Below are 15,304 nucleotides of genomic sequence, written 5' to 3'. Positions count from 1 at the left end.
GATATAAAGTGGCTCTTCAAAATGATGGAAGAATTAGAAGGAAACAGGAAATGCCACAGAATATTTGTCTAACCTTATCAGCTGGGCAAAATCCCCAGCAGCAGCAAAAAAAAAAAAAAAATGTTTGGCTGAATTTGACCACGTGAAGCTGGTGGGCCCTCCTGTGGCTGCAGGTGATAATGATATGTCAGCTGTCAGTTGTAACCAGTAAATGTTACTAGTGTGGATGTTGCTAGTGGGGGAGATGTGGCTGTGGGTGGGGAGGTGATTTCTGATCACCTTGACCTGCCTTCAGCACGAGTCCTAGCTAGCTAGTTCATCCAGAACCGTCCTTGACCCGTGATGTTTTTTTCTCCTTAGTAATTTTCCATCCATCGTGCTTCCAACCCACTTTGGCTATAACTTTCCACTTTTCCCTGTTGCATTTGGAGTTGAGCCCAATCTGTGCCAAAACCATCCTTGTTTTTTGGTGGTCCCTAACTTATCCCGATCAGTTCCTGAACAAAGTCTGCCTTACTGTTTTAACAAGTGTCATGAGTGATATTTTCTTTAACAATGGTTGGCTTTATAAATGGTTTAGAAAGCTCATTCTGCCTGCTGCAAAGAAAATTGGAGCGTAGGCATGGATGTTAGGGGGAAGGTAGAGCAATTGGGTGGAGGCTGCTGCTCCTGGTGAGATGGGAGAGGCTCAAGTCATGAGGGGAAGAAATAGGTACAAGTGGGCGGACATGAGGCACACTTTGGAGGGAGGAGTCTCCACTCATACCTGCCTTAAGCTCTCTCCTGACTGCCATCAGTCCCTAATTGAGACACTTGAATTTAGTGCATTCTGACCCCACGCTCCCTTTTCTCTCTCTCTCAGCCCCACCACACTTCTTCCCTCCTCAGGGCCTTTGCACATGTTCTCAGGGCTCTCAGGAATGTCCTTTTGTCTGTTTAATTCCTGACTTTCTGGAAGATCAGAGTCGTAATCACTGGACAACCTGGGAAGTCCTGGGGAAGTTTTAAGCTAAGGGTACATGCCTATTCATGAAGGGGCTTGAGCAGAGGCCAGTATTGCATCAAATTCGGGCAAAGGTCAACAGAGGCCACGTTTTAGTTGACAGATATCAGGAAAGTCAACATCTTCATACCTTTGAGGTGGTCTCTGTTTCATTGCTGAACTATTGTTTTTCCCTCGTTTCTGCGTTCCCTCACTTCCCTTAAAATCATTTAATTACGGAGCCCAGTTAAAGAACAAACACTGCGGCTAGGCTTCAGATCACAAAACAGCTTAGGCCAAAACTGGCTTCTCTTATGTAAAGGAAGCCATACCTGTGTTCTTCTCCAGAGAGCCCCTAACCTGACCATACAAGAGAGGCAGGGAGAGTTGGTGGGTTCCAGGAAGGACCCCTGTGCCACCCCAATTCCTGGGCCCTGTTGTTTCAGACAAGAGTATCCCTCCCCACATGCCGCCCCTCAGCTACCAGCCGGAGCCTCCATCCAGGGTTGACTTTTCTTTCAGGGCCTGCTCTGACTTGCTGGGTGTGAGGAGATGGGTCACCTGTCTGTGCCTCGGTTTTCTCTCCTGTAAGATGGGAGTAAGTTCATTTACCAGCAGACACAGAGGACTCAGGAAGGAGCTGCAACTAAAACCAAAACAAAAGGAACGAAATCAGTTCTCCCAGTTTCGTTGTTGTTCTTTCTTTATTTGCATTTTTTTGGTTTGCTTTTTCTCCCTTCCGCCACTCTCTACATCCCTTTCCGTCATTCCTCTATCTTTTTCTATCTTCTAAAACGGAGGAGGTGCCCGGGGACCCTCCGGATTCTGGAGCAAAGATCAAGTCGGGGATCAAATCCGACGCCGTCGGCTCGGGGAGGGACTCGCTCGGGCGCGACGACCAAATGCTCTCCTTTTACCACGGGAGCCTTCCGGCCGGGGGTGTGCAGCACAGACGAGAGCCCGGGCCACCCCCCACCTACTCGCCCCAGGCCATGCGCCCCGCGCTCCCGCCAGTCCCGCGCGCGGACACAAAGGTCCCGTAGGGACTGGTCCCGCCCGCTCCGCCCGTCCTCGAGGCCGCGGCCCTATTGGCCGAGAGCTCCCGGGGGCGGGGGTCAGGGGCGGGGCTCGGCGAGCCCGCCCCGCCAACCACGCCCCCTCCCCAGCTCTGTTCCCCGCAGTTGAAGCTGAGCGCCTGGTGGAGCGGAGCGGATAGTCAGGTAGGGAGCTTCTCTGGGGACCCCAGAAAGGGCGTGGTGGGGGTGCCCTCGCCTTGAGGGAGGCCCAAGATCCTCCGGCATGGGACCTTTGCCTCTTCTGCCCTCGCTGCCCCCCGTTCACCCCCACTCTGGAGGGTCTTCCAGCTCGCCGGCTGGGTCTCTGAGCCCCTTGGAAATGCCCGGGCGGCAGTGGCCTGTTTAGGCTGCGCGGGTTACTCATCCTCGCCTGGAGGATGGTGGGTGTGGCAGCAGCCCGAGGGATTTGGGGCGGACGTCTGGTTGCATTTCCCGCCTGGCCACCTGTTTTTTTCTTGGTGCAGAAAAAAAAACCCTCTTCTTCTCCCGCGCCCCCACCCCCAACCCTCCCCTTGCTTTCTCTGGATGGAGCTGGATGGGGTGACTCGCGAGGCGCTGGGGCGAGGCGCGCGGGGCGGGGGCGCCGCTCGGGGAGGTGGAGCCAGCCCCCCAGCCAGGCCTGGCCGCGGCAGCTGCGGGCTCGGCGGTGGGACCGCTGCCAGGCCTGGCGAGGAGGTTGGGGAGGGAACGGGGACATCCTGGCGCCGTGCGATTGGCCGCCTCTAGGGAGGAGGAGCCGCCGGGCGCTCACCCGGGGTGTTTGCTCCTGGATGGGGGGGCCCCCGGAGGCCGTGCAGAGAAACTTCACCCGCGCCCACGGGCTCCCTCCCTGCGGGCCTCATTGGCAGCCCAAGTTTTCAGGCCGGAAATGCAACGGTTTTTTGTTTTGATTTCTAAAAAGGAAGCCCCCAGTAGCTTTTCTAGGGTTGGAGTGGATGTTTCTATTGGGAGTGGGGTGGGGGGCTGGATTTCAGCCCCCTCCAGGCACGATCTCCGTTCCCACAGGCCGGAGGGTCTCACTGCAACATAGAAAGCTTCTCTGAGCCTACGTTTCCTCATCTGTAGGCTGGGGGTGTAAGTTTCCCTGCCATAAAGGGGTGTGTGAGAATAAAAGGAGATAGCTGCTAGGACTGGGGTGGGGGAGCTTTAGCTATTGTTACATTTTTTACTTGCTTAAAATATATATATATATATATATATATATATATTTCTTGGTCTCTTCGTTCCCAGTCTTGCCTCTCCAATATTTTTCTCTACCCTGCACGCAGGGGGATCTTGTAAAAACAGGTTCAAATCAACCCCGGGCTTAAAATCGCCTATTGATGTCCTTGTTGTCTTTTCAGTCCCAAATTCTTCACCAGAGTTTTCTGTTATCTCTCTCTCCCAGCCAGACCGTCCCAGCCCCTTCTGGCACCCGCCCTCCCTCCTTGTCCCTGATCCTGTGCCCCTGCAGACCCCTCTGCTAGGAATGACTTCCCCATGGCCCCTGTAGGGCTTGAAGCAGGCGCCCCTTCCTCGGGGCCAGGGACCTTCTCCAAACCCCCTCTAGGCTCGCCTTTCCCGGGCGGCCTTGATGGCCGCGGGTTCTTAATGCCGCGGTCTTTATCACCCTCCCCGGAGCCCCAACGGAGCAGAAACAGGGCCTGTAGTATCGCGAAGCCCGGCCCCGAGTAGATGCTCGGGAAGAGCTGGGCCAGGCCCATCGCCGGGCTCTGAGGCCTGGGCGGGGAAGAGGGAGGCCCTCTCGGGAGGGGAACGGTCTTTGTCTCACCAAGTGGCAGAGTCAGGGCATTCAGGGCATTCGGTTTGTGTCCCATCAGCAGAGACAGACGTGGGAGGGATTATTCTAGACGGCCGGAGCCTGGCAGTGCTACCATTAGCGGCTCGACTATTGTTGCCTGAAGCCGTTGTATCTGGCACCCTCCTGTACAACACCCTCTGTCCGCCGGGCTGGGAGGCTACACCAGGACCGTCCCATTTAACAGATGGGGAGACTGAGGCAGGGAACGGGGAGGTCGCTTGCCAGAGGGGTCACAGAGGGAGCGAAGAGCACAATTAGGCCTGAGACTCAGGTCTGATCGAAGCCCTGGATGGAGGCGAAGATGGAATACAGGAAGGCTGGAATTGGGGGCGATGGAATGGAGATGCAGAATCGGCCTCGAGTTACCCACAGGGGCTTGGGCGCCTCCCAGGCCGGGGGCCGGGCCGGGCCCGGCCGGGGACGCTAACGGCGGGGCTGTGCCGGAGGGCGCCTCGGCTTCCCGGTCGCTAGTTTTCGGGTTTCCGGCCTCTTCTCAGCACTCCGGGGCGGCCGAGCAGTTCCCAGCTGGGCTTGCCCCCCACCCCCACTCCGGACACGGGCATCTCAGATGCACCTCGGTGCCTTGTTCGTATTTCTCTTTGCTGCGGGCGCGGCCAGCTCCAGCCAGGCCTCCTCTCCCTCGCGCCCCCTCCCCTGATTCCACCCCCTCAACTCCCCTCGACCCCTCCCACCTCCCGTTGCCAGGCTCCGCTCCCCCGCTCCCCCGCTCCCAACTCCTCGCCCCTCTTCCAGGCACTGCCCCTCTCCCGGGTCCCGCCCTTCCTGGCCCCGAGCCTCTCCCCTCTCCCTGGCACCGCCCCTTCCCTGCCCCGAGCCCCTCCCATCCCCGGCCACGCCCTTCCTGCCCCTCGCCTTGCCCCGCCCACTGGCCCCTCCCCTCCCCTTCTCTCTTTCCCCCTCCCCTCCCCTTCTCTCTTTCCCCCTCCCCTCCCCTTCTCTCTTTCCCCCTCCCCACCTCCCCTCTCTCCCCCATCTGAGCCCAGCTCTCCCCGGCGCAGCGGAGGGCAGTGCGGCCCAAGCCCGCCTCGGGGGGCTCTTTTCGTGAACCTCTTCCTGCTTCCTGGGACCCCGCTGTCCTACTGACCCGTTTGGCCCAAGTGCCCCCAGTCTGCGGGGTTGGGGCTCAGTTGCGCTGGAGGTGGAGAGGGGAAGGGTGGCGTCTCTGCCTCAGTTTATAGGTGAGGCACCTGGGTGGACTAGGGTGACTTTGTGACTCATCTGGTGGCCCTCTTATGCTGGCTGAGAGGTAGGCCGGGCCAGTAACCCCATAACCAGTACTACTTGGTGTCAATCTTGCCTTGCTGGGGGGAGCTCCTTAGAAATGCAGAATGTGGGACCCTATACCTGTCTTAAGAAAGTGTTCTGTCCTGTTCCCATTGTGTGGGTTGGAACTCATTCCCACCTGCCAGCAGTGGCCTGGCCCCCTGGCTAGGAGGTATCTGAACATGGTACCCTGCCCTGGCCTCCCCCATCCAGAAACCCTGGGAAGGCTCCACACCCCATTTTTCAGAGTAGGCTTGATGAGATCTGGCTTTGCTGCCAGGCTGAGAAAGAAGCTCAGTTCTTTCTCCCACTCCGATCTTCCTGCCATCAAGGGCCTGAAAGCTACCAAGAATGGAGGAACCTTGTGAAATGAACTGCAAATGTCTCACTAAAGTGTACATGACCGATAACACTGCCAAGGATCCCTTCCTGGAGTCAGCAACCGGTTACGGGGCTTAAGACAGACTTGTCTTATTTATTTATTTTGTTTTGGCTGTGTTGTGTCTTTGTTGCTGCGTGGGCTCTTCTCTCATTGAGGTGAGAGGAGGCTACTCTTTGGTTGTGGTGCTAGGAATTCTCATTGTTGCTTAGCTTCTCTTGTTGTGGAGCACAGGCTCTCGGGGAATGGGGCTTCAGAGGTTGTGGCTCCTGGGCGCTAGAGCACAGTCTAAATAGTTTTGGCGCACGGACTTAGTTGCTCCTCTGCACCAGGGATCGAACCTGTGTCTCCTGTATTGGCAGGCGGATTCTTATCCACTGAGCCACCAGGGAAGCTTCAGACTTGCCCTTGATATGACTGGTGGGGCTTGAGGCCGAGAGGGCAGGAAGCCAGGGTCTCTGCATGGCTGGGTAGGTCTCCAGTCCCTGGATGTGTGGGTTGGTGGAAGAGGGGCTGGGAAGACCAGAGCCTGATGCCCAGCTGAGCTCTGTGAACCTTCCTGGAGGACCCACAGGGCCTGTGGGAAATTCCCAGGCTATTTTGGGCTGAGGCCCCCTTCCTGCCCTTTCCCAGGGTAAAGGCCCTTCTGGTGCCAGGGGCGGGGTGGCTCCCTGCACCCCTCCCTGCCCAGTCCACTGGTGTTCACATGTATGCACGCACTTCTGTGCCTGGCTTCACACACATGCATGTGCACACATACACGTGCACCACACACACAGCCACACACAAATACACATGTGCATGCACTCATGCAGAAATGTGTGCACACAGTTCAGCAGCCGTGACAGGCCTTGGGCATGACACCTGGTCTGAATTTGCTGCAAGCCTGAAGCCCATCTCAGGTCTGGCCCAGAGCCTCAGTCTCAGGTGACCCTCTGCAGACTGCCTGCAGCTGTAGGGAGTTGAAGCTGTAGGGAGGTGAGAGGTCTCAGAGCTGCGGCTAGTGGCAGAGGGTGGGCCCTGCCTCCTCCAGGGCCAGCTTCAAGCCCCGCCCCCTGGCGTTACTGGGAGAGCTGTTGCTGGTTGGAAGTGTGAGAGTGAGGGAAGGGGGTGCTGCATACCCAACGCCCCCATCTGTGTTTGGAGCGGGGGGGGGGGGGGGGGCGGGCCGCAGCCGGCCCCTGGGTGACTGGCTCCCGCCTCCGCGAGCTGGTTGCCTTACAGCTGGACTTTAACCCAGGCCTTCCCACACAGAGGCCCTTCACTCCTCCCTGCCCCCGCCCCCCCCGCCCCCCGCAGGCCGGTGGGGGTGGCTGGCTCCCGTCCAGGCCCGTCCAGGTCTACGCCCGCTTCAGCTGTGCTCTGCACGGATGGCCCTCTGGAGGCTGGAGGCGCGGGCAGGGTGGTGGTTGAAGCCCCTGCTCCCTTCCCGGACTCTCTCCCGGAGGCTCTGCGGCCCTCCGTGCCTCAGTTTCTCCCACTGGCAAGTGCGCATGCGCGCAGCCCCCACCTGCAGCACGACTGTGCCGGGCGCCCGGCTCACAGTGCACGTGAACGCCAGTGGGGGCTCCCGGTCCCGAGGCTGGTCAGGGGGACCCTGCTCTGTCCCAGCCCCAGTGCCGGGGCCCAGGACGTGGAGGGACTCCGTATTACCCTCGGGTTGCTCTGTCCCCAAGCCGGGGGCTTCCACTGGAATCTCTGCGGGACTGGGTGTCCTGAGAGAGTCAAAGGGGCTGGGGAGAAGACAGAGGGGGCCCCAACTGAGACCTGCTTTACGGGGAGGTGGGGAGGGGGGAACAGTCAGATGGATGGACATGAGCAAGAAGAGTGGAGACCCGTGGGGACAACGATGATGCCCTAATTCCTGAGCTGGCCTGTCCCTCCACCCACCCATCTCTTGCCTCTCACCCCTCCTTCCCCAGTGACCCCCCAACCCCCAGTCTCCTTGCTGGCCTTTAGTCACACCTGCCCCTGCCAACCTCAGGGCCTTTGCACAGGCTGTTTCCACACTGGAAGAACCTCCCTCTGTTTTACAAATGGCTCACTCTTGTTTGTTTGTTTGTTTATTGTTTTTGGCTTTGCTGGGTCTTCCTTGTAGTGCACAGGCTTCTTGTTGCAAAGCATGGACTCAGTAGTTGTGACTCATGGGCTTAGTTGCCCCATAGCATGTGGAAGCTTCCCAGACCAGGGATTGAACCTGTGTCCCCTGCCCTGGCAGGTGGATTCTTAACTACTGGACCACCAGGGAAACCCCGCTGTCTGTGTCTCTACTGCCTAAAAACAGGGCCTGCCATCAGGCACATGTTTGTTGAATGACTTATGATGACGGTTATAACAACAATTGTAGTTGATCCTTAAATGCTCACTTATTCTGGGCGGAGGGTGTGCAGAATGCTTAAAACATGTATTATGTCATTTCAACTTACTGACACTGGTGTAAAGTCAGGACTGTTTAAAAAAATCTCCAGGTTCCAGATACAGAAACCAGGGTCCAGAGAGGTCAAGTAACTTGCTCAAGATCACACAGCTGGAAGGGTGGGATTTAAAGTCAGAGGTTCCTGACAGCAGGGAAAAGAGGGAGATTTTGGGTGGGAGTGGGGAGGGCTGTTCCCCACCTCACCCTGGTGTCCTCAGAGCTCAGTGGTTCCCACCGGCTGTCCTGGATATGGGGCCCTCCCTTTTTCTGAACCGGCCTCCTTCCCAGAACCCCAGGCATTGGAACATTCTAGGACTCTATGACCTGTGCTGGTGGGTCATGCTGGAGCCTTGACCCCAAGCCGCTGGGGCCTTTCTGAGGTGGGGGCTCCCGGGACTCGCGGTCCTCCCTGGCCGCGGCCGCAGCTGAGAGAAGGGTCAGGAGGTACTATGTCACTTCCTCCAGGGAGCCAGCTGGCTGTCTCCCCTCCCAGCCAGACGGAGCTGAGTCCTGAAAGGGGAGTGTGTAGGGGGCTGCGGGGCCACGTGGAGGGAGCCAGTTCGTCCTCTTGGGGGACAGAGGTGGGCCTGTCCCCCAAGGAATCAGGCCTGGCTCTCAGGCGGTTTGGGTTGGGGGCAGAGGGGCGTTGCTGGGTGATGCAGGTTGAAAGCTGGTGCCCTGGGCCGCATGAATGCCTGCAGACCAGGAAAGCCAGGGCAGTGGCGGGGGATGGGGGTGGTGGTGGGGAGGTGGACTGGAGGCTCTGGTTGTCAGAGCTGCTAGTTTTCTCAAACCTAGCTGGAAACATTGCCTGGGGGAGGGGGTCAAACCTCTGGGATGTTTAAAAGATAGCTCGTGCTTTTAATATGAAAACCTTGCGTGAACCTCTCAGAACCCAGCAGGGCTGCTCCTGCCCCACCACTCCCTGTGAATGGGGGGGGGGGGGTGACATCCTGGGAATGAAGTGGGGCTGATATCTAGTCAGGCTCCTCTCCTTCCTGAGGCCGCAGGGCCTGCACCTTCCCCACCTGAACCCCCAACACCAACCCTGAGCAGGTTCTGCGTGACGCCCAGCCAGCTGCACCAATGTGCAGAGTTGATCCCAGACAGCGGAAAGGACTCAGCCAAGGCCCTTTGGGTCCTGGGCTTTGGCTCTTTCTTCATGGCTTTGAGCCAAGGCTACCAGCAAGTTGGTACAGCGGCCATGTGCTGCTCTCAAGACAGGAATGTAGATCCTCTCTCTCCAGCTGGGTCTGCCCCTGGCCTCTGATGCGTATTAGGGGTCACAGAGGGAATTCCATTTCTCAGCAGCAATCAAAGACTCGGGCTGGGTGGAAATGAACTTTAAGGCCTGGATCTGAGTCAGGGGCCTGATAGCTGGAGATGCTGCTTTGAAATGCCCCTGCCCGCTCCCCCTGCCTCCCCCAGGGTTCCTCCTGGATGCGGACTTGACTTGAGGTCCGAGCCCTTTCTGATTTGTGTCCCCGAGTTTCCTGAAGGAGCGCTGAGTGCGGGTCCCTTTTTCGCTTCCCCTTCCCCATAGTGCCCGGCACTTAGTAGGGGTTGGGAAATGTTTGATGAGTGGTGGAGTCCTCATCCAGATGGTTGGCACTGAAGCTTTCCTGCCTGTCCTGTCTGCCTCCCTCCCTCTCTCCTTCCTTTTTCTCTCCCTCCCTCCCTCCCTTTCACAAGAATTTACCAAGTGCCTGAGTGTGCCAGGGCTTCCCGGGTGGTGCTAGTGGTAAAGAATCTGCCTTCTGATGCAGGAGACCTAAGAGACTCGAGTTCGTTCCCTGGGTTGGGAAGATCCTTTGGCAAAGGGAATAGCTACCCACTCCAGTATTTTTGCTGGGGAATCCCATGGACAGAGGAGCCTGGTGGGCTATATAGTCCATAGGGTTGCAAAGAATCGGGCACGACTGAAGCAGCTTAGCTTGCATGCATGCTGAGTGTGCCAGAGCCTGTGCTGTGGGTCCTGGGAACAAAGAGGGGGCCAGTGGTGTCCTTGTGGTGTTTCTGTGTGGAGCTGTCATAGAGGGAGGTGCATGGCTGCACAGGAGCGCAGACCAGGCACCTGCCCTGACTGGGACGAGCGGGTTATTTCTGGAGCAGGTGACGTCCATGCTGAGTGAGCCTGGAGCCTGCATTCCACAGCCAGAGGAATATTCGAGTCTCAGATGACAGACTGTCCTGCGTGAGCGTGGGGAGGCATCTGGAGAGCCCCCCTAGCAAGGCGTGAGCCCCTGAGAGCCCCCCGTCTCTCTCCAGGTCAGCCATGTCATCTGAGCCTCCTCCTCCATCCCAGCCCCCCACCCACCAGTCCTCGGCTGGGCTGCTGGACACCCAACAGGCCCGGGATCGCTCACCGTCCCCGCTTCGGGGCAACGTGGTGCCGAGCCCACTGCCCACTCGCCGCACCAGGACCTTCTCAGCGTGAGTCTCGGGCTTCCCCAGACAGGTCGCCTCCGTGTCCCTGTCTATCACATGGGAAACTTGTGGATTGGGAAAGGGCTGATGGTGGGAAGCTGGGCAGGCGCCTTGTAAACCCCGCACCGCACCGCCCCCAGGCCCCTCCTTGAGCCTATTGTGAGCTGCGGGTGAGGGATGAGGGTGGCCAGCGATAGGAAATCGCTGGGGTCTTAGATCATCGGGCTTTAACCACACACAAGCTCCTTTTCCCCTGGAGCCCTTGACCTTATCAGCTGCAAAACGGGGACAGTAGCAGGTTGGCCACTGTGCCGCAGGAGACCCACACGGCGCCTGGCAGGTGCAAAGCTCAGGTCAACATGTGGAGGCTGCTGTTAAGTTAGCCTTCAGAGGGAGGGATGCTCAGGGGATTTTACTCAGACAGGAACACTGGGGCTTGAGAAAAGTTTGCCAGTATCATTCAGAGAGTCACTGTCACCAGGGTCTCTGAATGGCTCCCAGAGTTGTGCAGTGCATAACCTGCACAACTGTACATGGTGGCCCTGCCCAGAATGCCCTGGGGCACAGCTGTGGGTGGGAACTGGGAAGAGCTGTGTGTGCCCCTGAGAGCAGGGGGCTGTCCTGGAGGGCTGGTGGGGGACCCTCATGCTCTCCCCTCTCTGTCAGGACGGTGCGGGCTTCCCAGGGCCCGGTCTACAAAGGAGTCTGCAAATGCTTCTGTCGGTCCAAGGGCCACGGCTTCATCACCCCGGCTGATGGTGGCCCCGACATCTTCCTGCATATCTCCGAGTGAGTCAGCGGCTGATCCGGGTGCTCTGGGGCTAGGGTGGGCACCGTGGCCTGGAGGAGGCAGGGGGAGTGTGTGAACTCTGCTGGGTGGGTGCCAAGTGTGATGAGGTTGTATGGGCCAGGCTTGCGTGACAGTGTTCAGGGCTGAGGGTGTGAGCCTGTACGTGGTGGTGGCAGCGTGTGAGACACTGGATGCGACTGTGTGTGTGTGTCTGTGGGTACACACACGTGTGTGTCTCTGTGTGTGCATATGTCTGTGCACGTTTCTCTGTGTGTGTATGCGCATGTGCGTCTCTGTGTGCATATGTCTCTGTGTATGTGTCTCTGTATGTGTGTGTCTCTGTGTGTGTTTCTGTGTGTGAGTGCGTCTCTGTGTGTGTTTCTGTGAGTGCGTCTGTGTGTGTGAGTGCGTCTCTGTGTGTGTGTGCGTCTCTGTGTGTATGTGCGTGTGAGGTGAGAACCTCCTTTGGGCTTCCCTGGTGGCTCAGCTGGTAAAGAATTTGCCTGCGATGTGGGAGACCTGGGTTTGATCCCTGGGTTAGGAAGATCCCCTGGAGAAGGGAAAGGTTACCCATTCCAGTATTCTGGCCTGGAGAATTCCATGGGCTGTCTAGTCCATGGGGTCACAAAAAGTCGGACACGACTGAGCGACTTTCACTTTGGGGTGGGTCTGAGTGCCTGTGTGTGTCTGGTGGGCAGGCCTGGGTGTCCCTGGGAGTCCTGTGAGCCTGTGTTTGGCCTGGGGGTGGGTGCTTGCACTCCCCCGGGGGCCCTGCCCTGGTGAGGCTGGGGGCTGACTGAACTGTGCTCCAGGAAGGAAGTGTGGGGCTGGACCCTCTCTCTTGCCACTTGCTCACTGATGTCCTTCCTTCCTGAGTGTCTGGAAACCCTGGCGGGGAGAGAAGGTGGGGGCGGGGGGGGCGCCCAGGGTGGGGCCCACACATCCTCGGCTTTGGGGCTGGAGGGCGCCCTGCAGACTGGCCTCCACCTCTGGTCTTCTAAGCAGCCTGCAAATTTGTGTGGACCTAATCGGCTCCCCTACCCCATCCCCATCTTGACCTCAGCAACCCCCCCAATCTTTTTGTCAGTGGCAGGCAAAGTACCCCACACAGCAGGCCTGACAATATGTAGAAACCATGTTTTGAAATTAGGCTCCTTTGCAAATGTCTGCTGAGATGGGAGAGTTACCCTTTCTTACTCTCCTCCAACATCCCTACATGCCTGGTCTTCATAGACCCCCTGTACAATGCAGACACAAGGATGCTGATAAAGCAACGCCTTTTGACATACGTATGAATTATATGTGGATGTAGAAATATATATCTATATTGCCTCTTATTCCGGAAGGAGTTGTAGTGGTTGACAAGGATAGACACAATGCGCCAAGAAAAATTAGTAAGGAAAGCAGGCAGTTGGGGCAGAGAAGAAAGACGGCGTTTGGTTTCACTGCTAGCAAGGGGCTGTACCTTTACTCCTGAGCTTCCTGGTGGCCACAGCAAAGAGGGCAGCACCAATTGCAATGTGATTCTTCATTCAAGGCCATATTATAGTCCCAGGGGAGAGCTGACTGGACTTGGCCTTCAGGATCTGAAGGGGCTATTCCTCCTGGGGGGTGGTGGGTGGTGGGTAAAGCCAAGGGGGCATCAAGCCATGGGGACCTCTTCATCCCGGGTGAGATATCCTGTAGAAAAAGAGGGAAAAGGACTTTCTGGAAAGCTCCCTGGGATTCTGAGGAGCTGAACAGCAGAGGTGCAGTCTGGTTTCCAGGACTCCTGGACCGGGCAGGGGGTTGTGGCGGCTGCTCAGGAAACCCCCGCGGGGTCATCCCGCAACTCTGATTCTCAGGCTCAAGACTGCCTCTCCTGGCTCTTCCATCCATAAGGCCCAGGGCGCCCACGTGTAACTGCCCTGTGAGCATCCCTGGGGGCGGGGCTCCATCTCTGTCTCCACAGCCAAGGTCCCAGGAAAGGAGCTGATTGGGTCAGGGGACCCTCAGTCTCGACCGAGGGCCCCGGTGGCTCCTCCCCCAGGGGCAGGGTGTGGGGGCAGCTCCCCCCAGGGCCGGCGTCCCAGCTGGCTTCTCTCAGCGCCAGCCCTGAGTGTCTCTCCTCGCCCTGCAGCGTGGAGGGGGAGTACGTCCCCATGGAAGGCGACGAGGTCACCTATAAGATGTGCTCCATCCCGCCCAAGAACGAGAAGCTGCAGGCTGTGGAGGTGGTCATCACCCACCTGGCACCGGGCACCAAGCACGAGACCTGGTCCGGCCACGTCGTCAGCTCCTAGGAGCGGCCAGAGGCACCCTGGCCTCCTGGCTCTGGGGAGGCCCCGGGGCAGGAGGAGGCAGGACCAGACGGGAGAGGACAACTGTGCCGCTTGAGATGGGGCATCGGAAAGGGGGGGGAGCGAGGTCCCTGTCGTGTCTCCTGGAGGAAGGGGTTGGAGACAGGGGCGGGCACGGGGGTGCCCTCGGCCACCAGCGCAGCCTCCGAGCACCGACCACCGCAACCAACACCTCACCATCTGAAAAACATTAAAAGCATTGAAAAAGGAGAGGCGCTCCCTGGTGGCTGAGTGGAGTGTCTGAGCCCCGCCCAGGGGCCGGGTCGGGCGGCTTCCCTGGCCGGCAGTCCCTCCCACAAACCCCGCCCCCACTCCCCCCGCCCCCCGCCCCGGAATTGAAGGCTGAGAATCCCCAGATTGGTCCTCTGAATAGTGACATGGACCTTGAGTGATTTCCCAGGAAGAATTTTCACCCAAGTGTGCTCACCATCCCGCCCTCCGCTCCCAAGCATGAGTCTTCTTGGCCCTGGGCAGAGCAGACTTTTCTGGTTCTGAGCTGGTTGTTCCAAGGGGCTGGGGGCGGGGAGTGTGGGGGTCTTCGTGTCTCTGCAGCAGGAGGTGAAACTAGGCGTCTGGCAGCCCTGAGTCCTCCATGTGGCAGCCGTGTGCTCAGAGGCGAGTCCTCATTTACTTTGAAGCCTGGTCCTGTCTGTCTGTCTGTGGTTGAGCCATCCTGGCTCAGCCACCCATCCGGGAGGTGGTGGGGAGGAGTGGGGAGTGTGGAGACTGAGAGGGTGTTTGTTTCCAAAGGGACCTTTCTTGGGATCCATCTAGAAAAGAGCAGGTGGTTTGCTACCTGGGAGCCTGGCGAAGTCACAAGTTGAAGGAGAAATAGGCCTTTGGTGGAGTTTTCTAGAAAACTGGTGTGAACTGCTTAGGATTTTTTTTTTCCTTTAAGAACACAAGCTCTTGTGGGAGCCAGTTCTGTTTGCACTTTGCTGTTGACATTGCAGACCTTTGTGGATATTTCCAGTAAACAGATCCTTAGGGCTTTCCTTTGGTGTGGCTTGGTTCGGCTTTAGTTGTGATTTAAAAATAGAAATAGCTGGGAAATATGGGAAAAACATATTTCACACATCTTGAAATATGTGGCCACACCCATGAAATATGTAGTCAAGGGTCCATTTGGCAATACAGGGAGGTGTGAGCCCTTGAAAGATAGTGGGGCCTCATCCAGTGTATCTGAATTTCTGCGAGGGGGTCAGAGGCCAGAGCTATTTTGCTGAGGACCATTGGATTTGTGTGTGTTTTTTTTAAGTATAACTGATCTACAACACAGTCTTAGTTCCCCGTGCACAACACAGCGATTTGATATTTCCATATATCACGAAATGACCACCGGAGTTGTTTTTAAGTAGGCTAGTAAGTGCTGGTTATGAGTGCTCAGTGAAACGTCACGGTTAAGGAAGCTGATCTTTTTTCCTGGCCTTTCGTGCCCCCTTGAAGGGTCTTCCCCACTCTGCCTTCTGCTGGTCCACAGTGGCCGCCTCCCCTCCAGCCTTGGGCAGTCCCCAGGTGGCCCCCAGAGACCCCTGTCTGTTGGGTATGGACCACACTTTGAGTGAAGTCACCTGGAGACCCATCCTTGAGGTTGAGAGCCTGCGTCTTTGCCACCTGCTCCCTCAGGCGACTCTGCTGCCTTGCCCTCACCCTGGTACATGGTTGGTCCTCCATGTGACCCCAGCAGCCTGCTAGTGGGCTGGAAGTCGGATCTGCTCCTCCAGGTGATGCGTGGGTCTTCTCGCTGGGAGACTCCTTTGTAAATGCTCCATTCTCACTTTGTATCGTGAGGGCTGGAAGGGACCCCTCC

At 57.8% G+C, this 15,304-nt stretch overlaps 1 protein-coding gene across 1 annotated transcript; it reads left to right on the top strand.

The window, feature by feature from the left end:
• The first annotated feature begins 2,125 nt into the window (after positions 1-2,125).
• Positions 2,126-14,488, top strand: CARHSP1 (calcium regulated heat stable protein 1). Its single transcript, XM_040230129.1, has 4 exons — positions 2,126-2,202; positions 10,207-10,371; positions 11,032-11,154; positions 13,275-14,488. Exons 2-4 carry the CDS (start codon positions 10,214-10,216, stop codon positions 13,435-13,437), a joined length of 444 nt encoding a protein of 147 aa, XP_040086063.1. The 5' UTR covers positions 2,126-2,202; positions 10,207-10,213; the 3' UTR covers positions 13,438-14,488.
• Positions 14,489-15,304: the final 816 nt, after the last annotated feature.

The sequence above is a fragment of the Oryx dammah genome, unplaced genomic scaffold (assembly GCF_014754425.2).
Source record: "Oryx dammah isolate SB20612 unplaced genomic scaffold, SCBI_Odam_1.1 HiC_scaffold_2, whole genome shotgun sequence".
NCBI classification, from domain to species: Eukaryota; Metazoa; Chordata; class Mammalia; order Artiodactyla; family Bovidae; genus Oryx; species Oryx dammah.
This window is presented reverse-complemented; position numbering and strand designations above follow the sequence as displayed.

Bases quoted from the DNA above. Each gene is read 5' to 3' on its own strand.
- CARHSP1 (XM_040230129.1), top strand. From the start codon at position 10,214: ATGTCATCTGAGCCTCCTCCTCCATCCCAGCCCCCCACCCACCAGTCC. The intron at 10,372-11,031 runs GTGAGTCTCGGG...CCTCTCTGTCAG, and splicing joins CGCACCAGGACCTTCTCAGC to GACGGTGCGGGCTTCCCAGG. The intron at 11,155-13,274 runs GTGAGTCAGCGG...CTCGCCCTGCAG, and splicing joins ATCTTCCTGCATATCTCCGA to CGTGGAGGGGGAGTACGTCC.